A 15,745-nucleotide genomic window follows, 5' to 3' on the forward strand; every position below is an offset into this window, starting at 1 on the left:
GAGGCAATACTGCCAAATAGTTAGGAAAAATGGAATATACCACAGTGAATATCAGCACTGGTTCTGTTTAACATCTGCCCTTCATCTCATAAAGTTTAGGAGTTGCTGTGAAGTATAAAATTTGCTCATAGTTGAGGCTTTTTTTGTAAGTGTAATGATTTGGTTCCTCAGCTTCCTGAGGAACTTCCATACAGTTTTCCCAAGTTAAAAGTGTGCTATCCCTTTCTGAGGGTGATACTGTAGAGGAGAATTTCTGAGTGATTGCCTATAAAGCTAATACATATCTATATAGAATATATAATATATACCTATGCCATTGGCATTCAGCAGTGACAAACGATGAACAAACTGCTCTTTACATGTGCATCCAGTTCCCTGGGATATACAAATGGAGCAGCTGTGTGTACTTACTAGGGCACCTCCTTGGGTAAGGGGCAGGGATTGGAGTTCAGCACATCCAGGTGCTTTCTAAGCAGATGGTGACATTAATCCTTTACTATGGGCACCTCAAAGATATCCTTTTATCTTGAACTGTTATCCAAGAGACCAGAGAGCCTTTTTGCAGTACAATGCTTTCTCTTAGGTATTAAGGATTTGTAAAAGCCAAATTGTTCCATAAACACCTACTTTTTGAGTGGCAACAAGAGTGGAATAAGAAGCTTAAATCCCAGAGAATTGGAAAGGCTCAGACTGTGTTTACAACAAGCATTTTGAGTGTCTTGTGTGGCCATGAAAATAAAAACCTACTAACATAATGTGTTAGTGTTTTAGCTCAGGTTTGAGGTTGGTTTTCATATCAGAACCTTCCACTTACACATCTGCTAGTCGACTCACTTTGGAAGAGTTTATAGTATGTTAAGGGGTTGGAATGGACCTTAGAGACTATCTAGTCCCAATCCCCTGCCCTGGGCAGAGACACCTCCCACCAGAGCAGGTTGCTTAAGGCCCCAAGAAGGGCCTTGAAGAAGAGTTGGCCTCAGTTTGTTTTCCATACTGTATGAAAAATTCAACCAAAAATCATCTATTTATCCTTGTTCTGTATGCACTTTGCATTTATAAATCTACACAGTATGTTCAGTCCAGCCATATCCTGCAAGACAGCTCCAATCTGCTGGAATTCTGTGGATTGGCAAGGGCTGATCTGTCCCCATCCGACTGTTTCAGTGGGCCTGAGTGTGTGATGTGGTGTTCCACAGGCTGAGCTGTGAGGGAGGATTGGCCCCTGCTCTAAACATGCTCTTTGGAGCATTTTTCAGGGTGTGGCATTAGTTCATAGCATTGATCTAATTAGAAAAAGACATATTCAGTTCTGATGATAATTTGTTATGATCTGGTATTTCCCATATTTGGGAAAACTTGATGCATTATTGTTTCACTCTTTATGTCTAAATTTTTCCTAAAGTGATGAAATGCTTTTTACTTCAAATCCTCTGTCTTTATTTTTCCTTTTAACGAGAGGTTTGAACTGATTTGGGGAAAATGTTTATTTCTTCCCAGTATTTTCTTCAGCCTAGAATTTATTTTTTCACCCAGTTTTTGTCAAAGGTCCTAATTAGATTTCTGGCTTTTAAATCCTTGGAAATTGGAATTTCTTATATCAACATTGTCTTTGCTGTAGTTAAAGGTCATGTGCTTTTTCTGTTTTCAAACCAGACACCGAATTGTAATGGTTTGATCTATTCTTAAACTGTTAAGAAAGAAAAAGGGGATGAGGGTGTCAAATCTGTTTGAAGAGTAGCTCTGCAATAATCTCCACAGTATTTGTAAGGGTATAAATAGTTATCTCTATTTCTTTTTTTGCCCCAGATGAGTAATGTTAATTCATTCTCTCATTGCAAAGAGCAAACAGTGCACCTTCATAACCAGTGGGATGTGAATGGACATCACCTGTCCTCTGGTTGTTAAAACATGGTCACTCTAATAAAAGAGCATGGAATGAATTCTGTCCTGGATGAGAAAATGGGAGTCCAGAGAGTCCGTAGAATCATCTGATCTTCTGCTCCATGACACATAAGAGGATGTACACCAGGAACAGTGCCGGTAGCTGTCCGACTTGTACATCCCTGATTCTTGTTGTAAACCCCCAAAATGTGGGGAATATGAGTTCCAGATAATTCTCTAGCTGTGTGGAAAGGCTCTTCCTGTTCCGTTGGATTTACTGTGTGTGTCTAGAAGGCTTAGCATATTTTGTAGATAGTAAATAAAATAGCTTCTCTTTTTCTGTCCAAGGCCATGTTGGATGTGGCTCTGAGCAGCCTGGGCTGGTGGAAGGCGTCCCTGCCCATTGCAGGGGGGTGGAATGAGATGATCTTTAAGGTCCCTTCCAACCCAAACCATTCTGTGATTCATATTTTGGTCCCTAGGTAGTTCACTTGGATGAAAGGGAAGGTTTCCTTTTTCTCAAAACATAGTTTTTGTAGAGGGGAACTTTATTTGGATTCCACTTACACAAAATTGCAAGAAAATGTCAAATGTTTCAGTAAAATTGAGTTTGCTTTGAAGATCCTTCAAATTGTAATATCCTAATAAGGAGAATATGTCAATGAAAGCACACCTTGACTGAAAGTGAGTCACAAATAAGCTGTCTTGTAAAACATCAAAGAAAATCCATCCCTGAATAGGGTTTCTCTTGGAGAACAGTTAGGATGTTGTTTCCCTGAGATGTTGTGCACTTGATGACACAGTGGTGTTCCCAGGACTACACACAATGCAATTTTCAGTGGTATTTAGCGTTTCTAATACCATTTAGTTTATTGACTTTTCAAGCACAGTTAAATACTGATCTTCTGAGATGATTCTTAGTGATCAGACAGAAAACAGCCTGTGTAGTACTAAATCTTCAGGAACGCTGTTCTTATTTTCGAGGGGAAATGAATGGTTGGGGATATTGATCACTTTGGGAGAAAACCATAACAATTGTTATGACAGACATTTCTGCAAGTGTTCCTGTCTTTTGTGTATGTTCTGCTTCTGCTGTCTGCCCTGTGGTGCTGTCCTGTCACGGTGAAGTTCAGCATCATCCTATCACCACTGAGACTTGAACACTTAACCTGATGACCAGTTCACACATGATCTCCTGTAAATTGGCATTTGGTTTGAAAATAAGTAATAGAAAGTTTTTCTAAGGCCACACTCTGTGCACCACAGCTCTTTGGCCTGGAAAAGCAGCAATCTGAGCTGCCTGCTAAAGAGCTGTTATGTTCCAGCTATGCTGTTCTCTAGGCATATGCATGGCCTGTTATTTGACTGATTTATGCAATGAGGTGGCCAGAGCAGGAGTTGTTTCAGCAGAGAAGAATCTTAAACACAAGGTCCTTTTAAGGTCCTCGAGACATGCACTGCAAACAGGAACCATTTTTTTTTAACGTTACCATTATACTTGGAGTTTTTGACCAGTGAAGAAGAGATCCTTTGGCAGAAATTGTTCCTAGTCACAAATGTAAACCAAAATGTGTTAATTTGCTTGATTCCATGCTTGTGTTGTCTCTTTTCTAGGTCCCTCTGTACAGTAGTGTGCAAGTGGACATACACATCAGATAGAGGTTGGGATGACACTTTCTGGAAAATGATTGGTTTGGAAGATTTGGTGAAGGATAAGTATGAAAAAATAGGTATATCAGGATGTTATTTTATATATAGTAATAGCAATAAAAAGTTATATACATATGGATAGGACTTTGAGCAACCTGGTGCAGTGGAAGGTGCCCTCCAGCCTTTCTGTATTGCTCAGTCTCAACAGCAGAGAAGTAAAGAGCAGCCCCAGCAATTGATTACATGAAGGACTCAGTATGGATACATTGGATGGCAGGCTGCAAAAAAAGGCTACAGTATAGTCATTTATAGCTGTTACTGATAACATGATTTGTGACCTGTACCAATCTCCCTTATAGTAATTTTCAAAGAAAGTACAACTTCTGCTTGTTGTTATAGTGGTTTTTTTTAACTCTCAGAGCCCAAGTTTAATTAGAATAGAAGCCTTGCTAATAGCAATTCCTACAGCAGATATTCATTAAAAGTCCATAACGTTAATATACCAGAAAATTTCCAGGATAACTTTATTAGACTTTCCCTGTTAAGTTAATGGACTTTTAATGGATGTCCTAAGCAGACATGTCATTAACAGGAATATTACCAGACATGAATTAAAATATGCTCATTCATCAAAGTTAATTATCTGAAATTTCCTTTGATTTTTTTTTAATGTCTTGCACTTTGAACAAGTTTGTACAGCAGTTTAAATGCAGCAACATGAACTGGAAATGGTGGAGGAAGGACTGCAGTGAAATGAAATGTCACGAATTCTATACACTTTTCTGATCATTGCATAATAAGCTATAAGTCATTTTCAGGTTATCAGAAAATTGTGCTTGAAAGCTTCCTTGAATAGATTTCAGCTTTCCCCCTGCAACTGAAACTGCTTATGCAGAGGTATAAAACCTATGAGGAGTATGAGGCTTTTAGCTTCCTGAGGTTTGGGTTTGGACACAGTTCTTACAACAGCCATCACATGTGGCTTTTAGCAAATCATCAACAAGTTAAAATAAGACTTGCAATAAATACATGTTTTTAGCAGAAAATCGAGCATCTTGCCAGCTGGTGGTCTCAGGGAAGAGGATTTTAAAGATAAATTATTTATGAAGTGTAAGCTAAGGCTTTAATACAATATTTATGCAATGCACTTCAAGGACAGTGCAAAGCAATTTGCCATTTTAAGTAACAACATACATGTTCTAAATGGTAAAGGAACCATTAATAAAACGGGCCTTTTGCTGTGATGGAAGCCTCATAGCACTAATTTATATATGGTTTAACATTCAGCCAGGCAAATATCATTAATTTCCAATATCAGGCTTCCATTTTTGTTAAAACATAATGTTTACAAAGTAACTCAGTGTGAATTAACTTCTGTTGATAGGTGTTTCTTTCATGACATAAATGTTTGTGTGAGTTAATGGTGAAAGTGTCCAGTTCCCTGGAAAATTGTGTTGATTTTCAGGACATGAACCATAGAATCCCTGAGTGAGGCTTGGCTGGAATTTGAGAGGCAGAATCTGACCTCCAGAACTGCACCAAAGCATAGGGCAGAACCTGAGGCTTCTGCAGAGCAGAGTCTTGTGCTCACCTTGAGAAATCCTTCGGTGTTCAGATTCTGGGGCTGATTACCTCAGGTGTATCCAAAGCAGAAGAAAATTTCTGCTTTGCATAATAATGCTGTGACCTGGCCCTGGGGAGAATATATCCTTATTGCCCTGACCATTTGTCTAACCTTGCCTTTCTTAAAAAGGAAGGTGTTGCATTCATTATATTTAGCTGTCTGATAAAATCACAAAAAAGCAGCAGAGGGTGTGAGGAGCTCTCTGTACTCATGTGGAAACCAGATAGCAGCTGCTTCATTCCTGTGAGTTTATCTCCTGCACTGCACCTGTTGGAGTCTCTTGGAAGGTTGTAGCTTCAGAGAGACAAGAAGACACCAAAACAAAGCACCTCACTCCCTGCCCAGAAGCTGCTTCGCAGTGCTGAGGTCTGTGTTGTGCTGTGGAAGTACTTTGCTGGCTGCCACCCCATATCACCTTACCAGTGTTCCTGGACATGGGAAATGGAAATAGTAGCATTGTTCCAATGAAAATTTGGGGGGATTTGCTTGTTTTAGGGAGTGTTCAGTGTTGTTTGGCTTGGGAAGAGCACTCTTCATCAGCTCAGCTTTCCTTTCCTTAAGTTAAATGAATCAGGACAGTGTAGATCCACCTACCAGGAAAGTGATACTCAGCACTGATCAAACTGCAGCTGGAATTGTCTTGGTTAGTGCAACACACTTTCCTACCACTCCCTAAGGTGTCAGCATTGGTTGAGAGGCCCCATCACTGCACAGACCTCCTGCCAGGAGCCCCCAAATGCTACAGGATCCCAAACTCAACTCGAGCTGTATTTATAACACTGCCTCAGGGTGCTGCCCTGTAAGTAAATGGCCTCAGCTGCTGTTAACTGCAGAACAAAAGGAAGGGAATTTGTTTAAGTACCTCATATGGACAGTGTGTGATTCCAGGAGACACATCAGAGCCTGCTACAGCTGACAGGAAAGAATTCGAAGCAGTGGACTTAGCTGACTTGCAGATTAAGGAACTCGAACTTGTCAGATAACCTAGGTAGGAGGAGGTTGAAAGGCGATTGTACATGCTCAAAACCTCCTCCTAAAATGAAAACAAAACCAAAAACCTGACAGGTCTGAAGTAATTCTAGTGGAATTTCCTTTTCTGTTCTCAAGCTTGTCTAAGGCTGTGTCTGTCTGCTCAAGGTTTGTTTAGCTCAGCTACAAGGATGTATTTCATTGCCTGCTCGTTCCCCTTGTAAAGAGAGATAACGGTATTTTTCTCATGTAACTCTCCTAAAAGATGAACAGGTTCTGTATCATCATTTCTGTCTAATCAACCCAAAATTTCACAAGAAAAAAATGAGCAAAGTTTTGTTACAGTAACAAAATTAAATACAGAGTGTACCAATTTCAAATAAGCAGAAAAGCTATGGGAAATACTTATGGAAATTATCTGGGAATAACTTCTTGCATGTACATGCTTCTTTATTCTGATAAATACATCTTTAAACATCACTTTTCAAACTTCTTGCCCTTTGACAATATATTTACTGTAATCAGAGTATTGCTTGTGGTTCCAGAGAGTCTCCTCTGGGTTTCAGTTTAACTTAACATATGCCCTTGTTGATAAGGGAGACCCTCACATCTGACCTTTAGGATCTTCCACAAACCTTTCCCGCATCAAGGCATGAGTTCACCTCTGAAAATTCCCAGGCCTTCGACATTTTGTGTTTCTCAGAGCAGACTAACCTTTCAGGGAATCCACATAATTGTGGTCCCTTCTGTACACTGTGAATGTACTGATCAGGTTTGTGAAGGTAAAGAGTCTTTTCTGGAGATACTACAAAGTTTATTGATGTCATTAATTTTCCCACCAAGAGAGTGAGTAGAAGATGACTCGTGTTTAAAACCACTCTGCAAATGTTGTGTGCTACAGACATTAGCATTTATCTGCTGTGGTGAATGCACATGATGTGTATCTCTTTGTGGTATTACAAACCCTAGAAAGACATTAACAATTCCGTTAAAATTTCATGTACTATAGACCTCTTAGGGTACTGGAGTGGATATTCCATTTGGAGGAAAATGCCTGATAAATTTTCACCACAGCCTTCTACTTCAGGGGCTACTTAAGGGACCAAATAATGATTTTTTAGTGCATGGTAATATTTTATAGCAGAGTTTTTTTTGGGTTGATGATGGTGGCTTTGTGTGAGAGAGCATGAGCTTGTAGGTTGTGTAGGTTTTGGAAAGGGCAGTTTGTCACCTTCTTTCATCTGTGATATTAATGAAGCAGCTGTAGTTTTGCTTAATTTGCATTAGCACAAGACTGGCAGAATTCCTCCATGTTTGGTTTTGATTTTGCAGGTGATGGTGGTGTAAGGAGGAACACCCTCTGGTCCTTATACATCTCCATCCTTAAATCCCACTCTGGCTCTTTTACCCACTCATCCTTCTTAGCCACCTTTCACAGGTTGCCTCAGTTCTCCTACAGCAGGATTTCTGATTATTTTTAATATTTTTTTTTTTGTTAATGTTGGCACTGTGTTTTCAATTCTGAAGGGTTTGACCTGACTCTAAAGTGCATGTATGGTTAGTGGCCTTTACTCCCCTACGTCAGTGCAGTAGTGTCACCCTTGCTGTTCCAGCACTCAACCTCTGCCTGTGTGCAGGCCCAGCAAGGCCCAGCACTCTGCAATCTCACCTGTAACTCTTCCCTGAATTCCAGGGACTGCAAGTTGAGGTTTTCATGGACCTGGGCACTTGCATATGGCATTTTTCAATGTCCTGAAGAGAAGGATCTGTATAATTGGAAGACTGGATGTTCTTTTCTAATGCTCTTTCATTTGAAGTACTTCTTAATAAACTGGCAATACAGAAAATATGCTGTTTATATGAATGGTGATATTCCTGCATGTGCCAGTGTCTCTTTCCATATACAAGGCTAATAATGGCACTACACACCTCACTTTTTGCACCTTCATAGGGTCTGCTTAGGTTCTGTATTTTGTCAGCAGTAGTCAGTTTCAACACTTGGAAGTTCTATTAATTTACTTACATTTAGGCTGAAGATGGAAGATTCAGTCCAAGGTGGGAAAATAAAAATATTAACTTAATGCTACAGCAACTGTGAAGGGAATGGTCAGTCCATTTGTTCTGCCAGTTTTCTCTCTCTTCCAAGGCCTTTTATGCCAGATGCTCTATCTGATGGATTTCCTTGAAGGCTGAGAGAAAGGGACAATGATTTTTTTTCAGGTCAGGTTGTAGCTGCCAGTTCTTCATAGAGCGGGATCGCAGCAATAAGCTTTAAACACTATACTTTGCAAATGGTAGAGAATAATAAGTAAAGGGATTCTCTTAAGTATGGGATACCTTTATCTGTCTTTCTTTGGTCTCTTGCTATCCCCAATAAATTACAACACATTACAATTCCAAACAAAGCTATAAAGGATGAATCAGAGGATATTTACGCTTCCATGCTGTCAAAATCCATGGAATTTAGAAGTGATGAGTGTTCCAAATATGCTCACATTTTTCTGGCTTCCTGTCATTTCAGGCTGTCCAAGAGCTTTAGCAACTATAAAGGAGTTGAAACTGGCACAGCATAAAGAGGTTTTCGGGTATCTCCTGCCTCAGAGCTTGAGGCATTATTTTGTAATATGTGATTCAGCCGTAAGAATTTTGAGAGATTTTCTCAGGGAAGCTACAGGTTCCGGTGATTTCTGTTTTGTTTTATGCTTTTCCCATCTTGAGGTCACTGAATCATGGGAATAGTTGAGGCTAGAAGGGCCATCTGGAAATTATCTAGTGCAGGTCCCTCTGCTCAAAGAAGGATCACCTAGGTTGTTCAGGACTCTGTCCAGAGTTTTCAGGATTATCAAGGATGGAGACTCCAAACTCTACCTGGCCACTTGTTCCAGTGTCTTGACCACCCTTCCCCAAGAAAAACACTTTTTGTTTGGTTTCAATGTCATTTCCTGTATTTTAGTGTGTGCATGTCACCACTTGTGCTGTCACTGGGTACCACTGAGGAGAGTCTTGCTTCATCATCTTCACTCCCTCCCTCCCATCAGATATTGATATACACATGGATAAAATCTGCCTTCACCACCTCCAGGCCTTCTCTTTGCTCAGGATTTTCAGTCTCTTCTTGTAGAACATGACTCTGTCACCTCTGGGATGTCACCAATGTCCTGTCAGCCAATTTCTCCAGCCTGAGATAGTCTTTGTCTTTGCAATACCTGTTCTTTAACAGGCTGAGCTGAACTTAAGTGGCTCAAGTTTCTTCACAGTGTTTCCTGGGTGACATTTTCCATTCCTCTTCCACTGCAAGGGAAGGAACCATCATTCACTCTGCTTATCATCAGGTTGAGTCCTGCTGGCAGTGGTTCCCTTCCACTCCTCCCTCCTCTGTATTGCAAGAAGTGAGGAGAACTGTATGCTGTTCTTCCATCTGTCATAGCTTAGACAACTCATAGGAAAAGTTTAGATCTTTCAAAAAGTAGTATTAAAGAAATTTCCCACTGTGCACTGGTAGTGTTCTGGTCTCAGACTCTGCCTGCCTGGGGAAGCACATTTTCTTCTACTCTGGCACACTGGGGACTTGTGAACTTTCTACTATGAAAACTAGGAGGTTTTTCTTTGAATGCCTGTTTTTAAATGTCATAGAAACTTTGAACAGACTTTGAGTCTGTTGTGATTGTTCAGTATTTAAATTTATGAGCTATTATCCTCCTTTCTTATTTTTCATACAGTTCTAAAAAAAAAAGAAAAGAAGAAAAGGCATTTCTCAGAATAGTTCTGGGTCATTTCTTCTTTTATCTAACTCTTCCTTGCACTGGTCTTGATTTGTTCTTTCTTTTTTGGCTTCAACCTCATGCTAAGATAACTTTTAAAACAGTGCTGTCTGCTTTCTGAGTCAGGATTCATAAAACCAGAAGGACTGTTGCAAACAATTTGCTGACTTCCTCCGAGTCAGAGGCTGTTGGACTCCCTAAAATTAATGTTTAAGTAGTTTAAAGTGTATCTTAGAACCAATCTTGATTTTATAATTTCCTGTGATGGAGAGCCCACTTCAGACTTGAAGGTTGCTGATTGTTAGTTGCTGTCATGCCTCATAATTAATGAATTAATTAAAGAACACACTTATTTTTCCTCTGAACTCCAACTTCCTACCCCTGCCTGGAAGGCCACAGGGACACGCTTGACCTGCACAGACTGAAATGTTCTGTGTTCACTGAGCTGCTTGAGGGTTTTCCCCAAAATTCTCAGGTGAACTGTCATACTGCTCAGTCCTTGTCACTGCTTTCCTGACTCATTTCTGAACCCTTTGCAATGCATCAGTATCTTCTCAGTATGGAGATTAGAGCTGGATTCACTGTGTGAATGTGGTGGGGAAGAAGCTTGGCTGAAAGATTAAAAAATGTCCTTTCAGTAACTGATCAGGTTATTTTTGGTCTGTATTTCTTTCAGTTCTGAAAAAGGGGCAATTATTTCTTCAAAGAGGAGTTGTTATCATGTGACTCATTTAAAAACAACCTGTAAAACCCAATTCTGTTGAGTAATAATCTGGCATTAATACAAGCTAAATTGACTGTACAATCTTAGTGATGTACTGCACCAAACCAGAGTCTGGTTACTTGCAACTCTGAAAGTATAGCAATAGTCCTGTCATCTGCATTGATGATCTTCGTGTTTAGAGGAGTGTGTCTGTTAGGAGTATTGTCCTTTAAAATGCCAGAAATGTCAATATCAGCCCATTAGAATCATTATTTGCAAGAGAAAACATAAGATCAGGTAGCTGAGTTTGGATGCAAATACGTTGCATCTCGTTACTTAGGAAGTCATCCAAGGATATATTGTACACCCTTAGTAAGGCATATATACACATATTATCCAGCCAGGTGCATGTCAGCAGTGAGCAGTGACCCATGCATTGCAAGGGATGTTCCTTCTGCACTGTTTCACTGAAATCCAGTAAAGAAAATTCACTCACGTCCATCACTGCACATGCCCAATCATCCAGTGATGCAGAATGCTTGATTTTCTTTTTCTTTTGACCTTTAACCAAGAAAACTTATCACTTTTACATGGAGTAGCTCTTTCCTTTGGCCAAGAAGGCAACAGTCTTTGTTGAAGTAGACATTGGTGGTCCACTGGCCAATTAACTCTTCAGCTTAATGAATCAGGATCTGCCTGCACAGAGGTTCCTTGATTTTGCCAGTATTTAGCAGCCTAATATGTCTGCCTGAAGTAATTCCATGTAAGGTAGCTGAGATGAAGTTCATCCAAAGGCATATGCTGTATGGGAGAATGGGATGGAAAGGACCCAAATTAGATTTGCCTCAGGCTACTGTGGCAGCTCGTGTAGACATGGATAAATTTTGAACCATAGAAAGCCGAAGTGATTTTGTTTAACAAACTGGTTTTCTCACTTTTAAATAAGCTGGCCTGTAATATCACGATTTGTTTTGGTTTTCCTCAATGAAAGTTCTGAATTCTTCAGCTAACCAGGAAATTTTATGGAGGGGATTTACAAGCTAAAAAAGCCCCAAATCTCACTGTTTCTAACATCCTTTAACCACGATGGATTGAGCCCTAAGAAAAAGTGAATGTAATCATTTTATAGTCTGCATCATTATGTTGCTTCCTTCTGACCTTAGCAAGATTTTGGCAACTGAGCTGGGTTAAAAATTGGAGAAAATCAGCCATACACATCTCAGTTAAATGTAAGTATTGTCTGTAATTGAGAGGGAAATTTGATAATGTATTGTGTGTGAGATAGGGTTAGGACAATCTGTCACAAGAGTTATATTTATTCAGATTCCTTACATATCCCAGACTCTTGGCATTGTGAGGATAAAGCACAAAAAAAATGGAGTTTGTCTCCAAGCTTTGTAATGAACAAAGCATTGGGGGGAAAAATCCATTACATTGCACCTGTTGTTATGGACAGTGCTTCTTGTTACTGAGGCTCTGTTTCCTTGGATGCCTATTTGGCTCTGTTTTGGTTAACAAGGTACCTACTTCAGTGCATGTTATGTATCACTTATTTAACAGGATATCTGTTTTCTGTGTTGTCTTTTAAATCAGAAAGCATTTAGATTGCCCAGTTTGGGGGTATGTGGAATGGGGACAGTGTGTACCCTTTGGTTATGTTTCTTTCTGAGGTCAGTGGGATTTTGTCAAGAGACTGATACATCCAAATTCAAGTTTGCTTGTGTCAAGTTAGTGAAGAACAGGGACACTTCCTTTGGATTTTCTTCCTTTGGTATTTTTATGCACTTACACAGCCAAATACAAGTGCATGTGAAGCAGAGCCCTGTTCTGCATGAGAGATGAGAAGCTGCTCTGGGTGTGTGTATCACAGCTGAGTCAGCTGGGTCCCTGCTGCACTCAGCTTTGTTGTTTCAAAAAGGGCTATATCCTAAAGTATCTCATTCTGGTAAATATTAGTAAGCCCTACAGTGAATTTTGATCACTAAAGTTGACTAAGATACACTCTCTGCCCTGTGTGTTGTGTCTGGTAAATAGCTGGTTCCTGTGGGAACCTAAAAAGGTAGAGGGTCCTTGGTACCACAGAAATTCTTTAAACAAAGCTTGATCATAGCAAATTCTAACATTAGCCTTCGAAGAAGGATAAAAGAGGAGGAAGAGATTCAGACAGCTTTTTCCTTTTGTAAACTCGCTGCTTTACAGGGGAAAAAATAGCTAGAAATAGCCTGTCTAGTACCCAATGAAAGGCTGTGGATTAAGGCATTGCATTAGTGAAACAGCTGCATGAATGTGAAACAGAAAGTTCTCCAGCTTCAGCCATTATGGGTTTGTTTGGTTAGGGCTAATTTTGGAAGTCATTATAGCAAAGGTAAATGACTTGCACAGGAGACTACTGTAAACAAAAGACTCGATGCATTTACTTTGGCAAGAGCCTTGAGGAGTCTCAGGCCTTTGACTGCCTCCTTTATGCAGCCTCCTGTGCTGCTCTCACTGCCTGCCTCTGTGTGCAGGCAGCTCTCACTTCCCTCCCTGCCCTCTGACAGCTTCTTTTTCCCCTGACAGGTAGGATTTAAGGGTGGCAGCACCTGCTGCTGAATTGCTGGTGTGTCGCTGTGGGATACCTTTATTTTTGTAGTAGCTGTCCATTTCTAAAGCCACTGTGCTTTGCTCAAGTTAGGAATTTGCTCAGTCTCTTCTGGTCTCGCACTGGAGTATACTGTTTCAAATGCTTTACTTTTAATTATGGCTCCTTGTGGATTGCTTTTTGTGTTGTTTTTTTTTTAAAATTTTGTCATTTAGCAGCATGAAACCTACAAATTCTAAGTATCCTGATGCTTGCCTCAGTTTTCTAGTATTGCAGTGAAGACTAAACCATGAGAACTGTAATTCCCTTCAGGTCTCTAACGGTGTGGTTCAGTCAAGGCTCTGCCCATTCCACACCTACTTACTCACACTTGTGTAGGTGGAGAGGCAGATTCCATGATGACAGAAGGAGTGTCCAAGCAGATCCTGCTCCTTCCCTTTTACAGAGCTCCTTGTGAACATTTCACATGGGTGAAGCAGAGCTTTCATTGCTCCCTAAAGCTGGGAGGAGGAGGTAGAGGGGCAGGGTCAGAATCCTCTCCTTGTGCACTCATTTTCTGGCACATCTTTTCTGAACTCCCTGGCTGTTGGGTGACCCAGGAAACTCCCCTTTGTAGTCCCTGTCAGGGGTGACTTCTGATTGCTGTTGCTTCCCTGATTGCTGGGAAATGCTTTCAGTCAAGGAGTGTTTGTTCAGGCCTACTTTGAGTCGTAAAACAGATGGGGCAGACTCTACTGTTAATTATTTTTTAAAATACAAGATGATTATACTGAATCTTCAAATCATAAACCCATCCCTGCATGTTCTCACATGCCTCATGCCCATGTGGGATAGCAATGCTCCTACTCATTTTGCTGCATAACTGGTACCAAAGGAGCCTATAGAGTCATTTTCTTCTGCTGCTGTAGAGGAGAAGATTATCTTTATCTCTGAAACTGCTCCCTTGATGTGCATTAACTAGAAATACAGTAATTGAGAAGCTGTAGGAAAAGATTTGGTCTAATAATAGCCCTGATCTCTAAAATACAGTATAACTGCACAATAATTACACACTACAATGTTTGACTAGTATGACTGATACAAACAAGCCAACCATGGAATGGAGTGCCTGGAAAGAGGTTTTATTTCAGATTAATTTCATCTCATGCTGTAGATACAAGATGTTTGTGTGCTTTCAGGTCAGGCAACTGATTCTGAAGAAAAAGATGTGGGTTTAGCTGCATGAACTCTATTGAACTTCCTTCCACCTGCAGGATCTGTGAATGTCAGGAGAACCACATAGCTCTGCTCTACTGGTATTTGTCTCCAATGTGTTATAAAAGCAGAAAGGTATTACAAAATTCTCTTAAGAGAAGCATTCTGCACTGCAGCTTATTGGGGAAAAAGGCAAAAGATACACCTCTTGAAAAATCTAGCACAATGTTTTGACTTTACAATAAGTAATAAAATACAGACTTTTTTTTTTTCCTGTGAGGAGATGGTTTAATGTGATCACATCCTTCTCTATAAGCTAAGTAGTGAGGTTTGGTTACTGCTTCCATTGAATATAAACCCAAAGTCAAGTGCAGAAGTTTTGGCTGTACAGATTTGTTTTAAATTTCCAGTGTGAGATTTAGAATTTCAGGGCATTTCAGGGGCAGCAGTGTGTGGCTGTCAATAGGATAGAAGCTCTTAAAGAAAGAAACACTGTGAAGTTGTGTGTGCTGTCTGCTCTCCAAAGTGCTCCATACATTGTATCCATCTGGAAGTAGGCAGAAGGTGAATGTGACTTCTTAAAGTGAAGAACCAACATCATTAGAGCAAAGATCTAAGTGATACGTAAAACTGAAGATCCGTGAATTTAATATCATAACCTTCTTTTCATCTAACAGTAAGGTAGAAGAACTGCATTTCTAGAAGATTATTCTCATGGATATTAGTGTATTCCTGATATGTTATGATATGCTATTCCTCCTAATGAATGTCTGTTGTGAAGCATGTCTTATGTCCTTTCTACACATCAGAACATGCTTTAGGTGTAACATTCTCAATAGAATGGACTGTGAATATAGACTTCTTTTATTTCAACAAGGAATTTTGTCAACTTTGCACAAATTCAGTGAACACTACAGATAGGTGCTAAAAGCCATGGCATTGGCAGGGAGGTCTGTGGGAGCTCTGACTGAGCCTCTCACTGCCTCTCATCTCCAAACCTTTAGATAAACAGGGCAGTGTCTGTGGTCCCAGGAGCTGTTGGACTCACTGCTCCAGCTGTGGTTAGCAGCAGCCAGAGAGGAGGCTGTGGGGGGTGGCCTTAAATTCTGATAGCTGAACAAATCTAGATTTGTTCTTCTAAGCTCTGAGCAACCTCTATCACCATGATTTCATTACTGAAATAGTCGCTTTTGACAGGACAAAATTGGCTGTGTGTTATGGTAGTGGAGGCAAATGCAGGCAGGACCTGCCACTGGGCTCCCTGGTGACAGGGCTGGGAGGGAAGGGTTGTGTTCCTTGTCTAATTCATACTGCACAAGGCCAGGGAAGGCTCAAAAAAGGATTATTTAAGCCTGTGAGGAAATACAGCTGCAACAGCAGGA

The 15,745-nt window shown here is 40.3% G+C and overlaps 1 protein-coding gene across 1 annotated transcript in view; it reads left to right on the forward strand.

Moving 5' to 3' along the window:
* The window catches only part of LOC103811187 (FGGY carbohydrate kinase domain-containing protein-like), a gene marked incomplete at its 3' end in the record, with an annotated part of 79,260 nt that overhangs the window by 33,971 nt on the left and 29,544 nt on the right, over positions 1–15,745 (forward strand). Inside the window, exon 5 of the mRNA XM_009084141.1 lies at positions 3,496–3,611. Coding sequence (XP_009082389.1) covers positions 3,496–3,611 — 116 coding nt within the window. The remainder of the gene's footprint in view (positions 1–3,495; positions 3,612–15,745) is intronic.

The sequence above is a fragment of the Acanthisitta chloris genome, unplaced genomic scaffold, assembly GCF_000695815.1.
Source record: "Acanthisitta chloris isolate BGI_N310 unplaced genomic scaffold, ASM69581v1 scaffold32331, whole genome shotgun sequence".
Lineage (NCBI taxonomy): Eukaryota > Metazoa > Chordata > Aves > Passeriformes > Acanthisittidae > Acanthisitta > Acanthisitta chloris.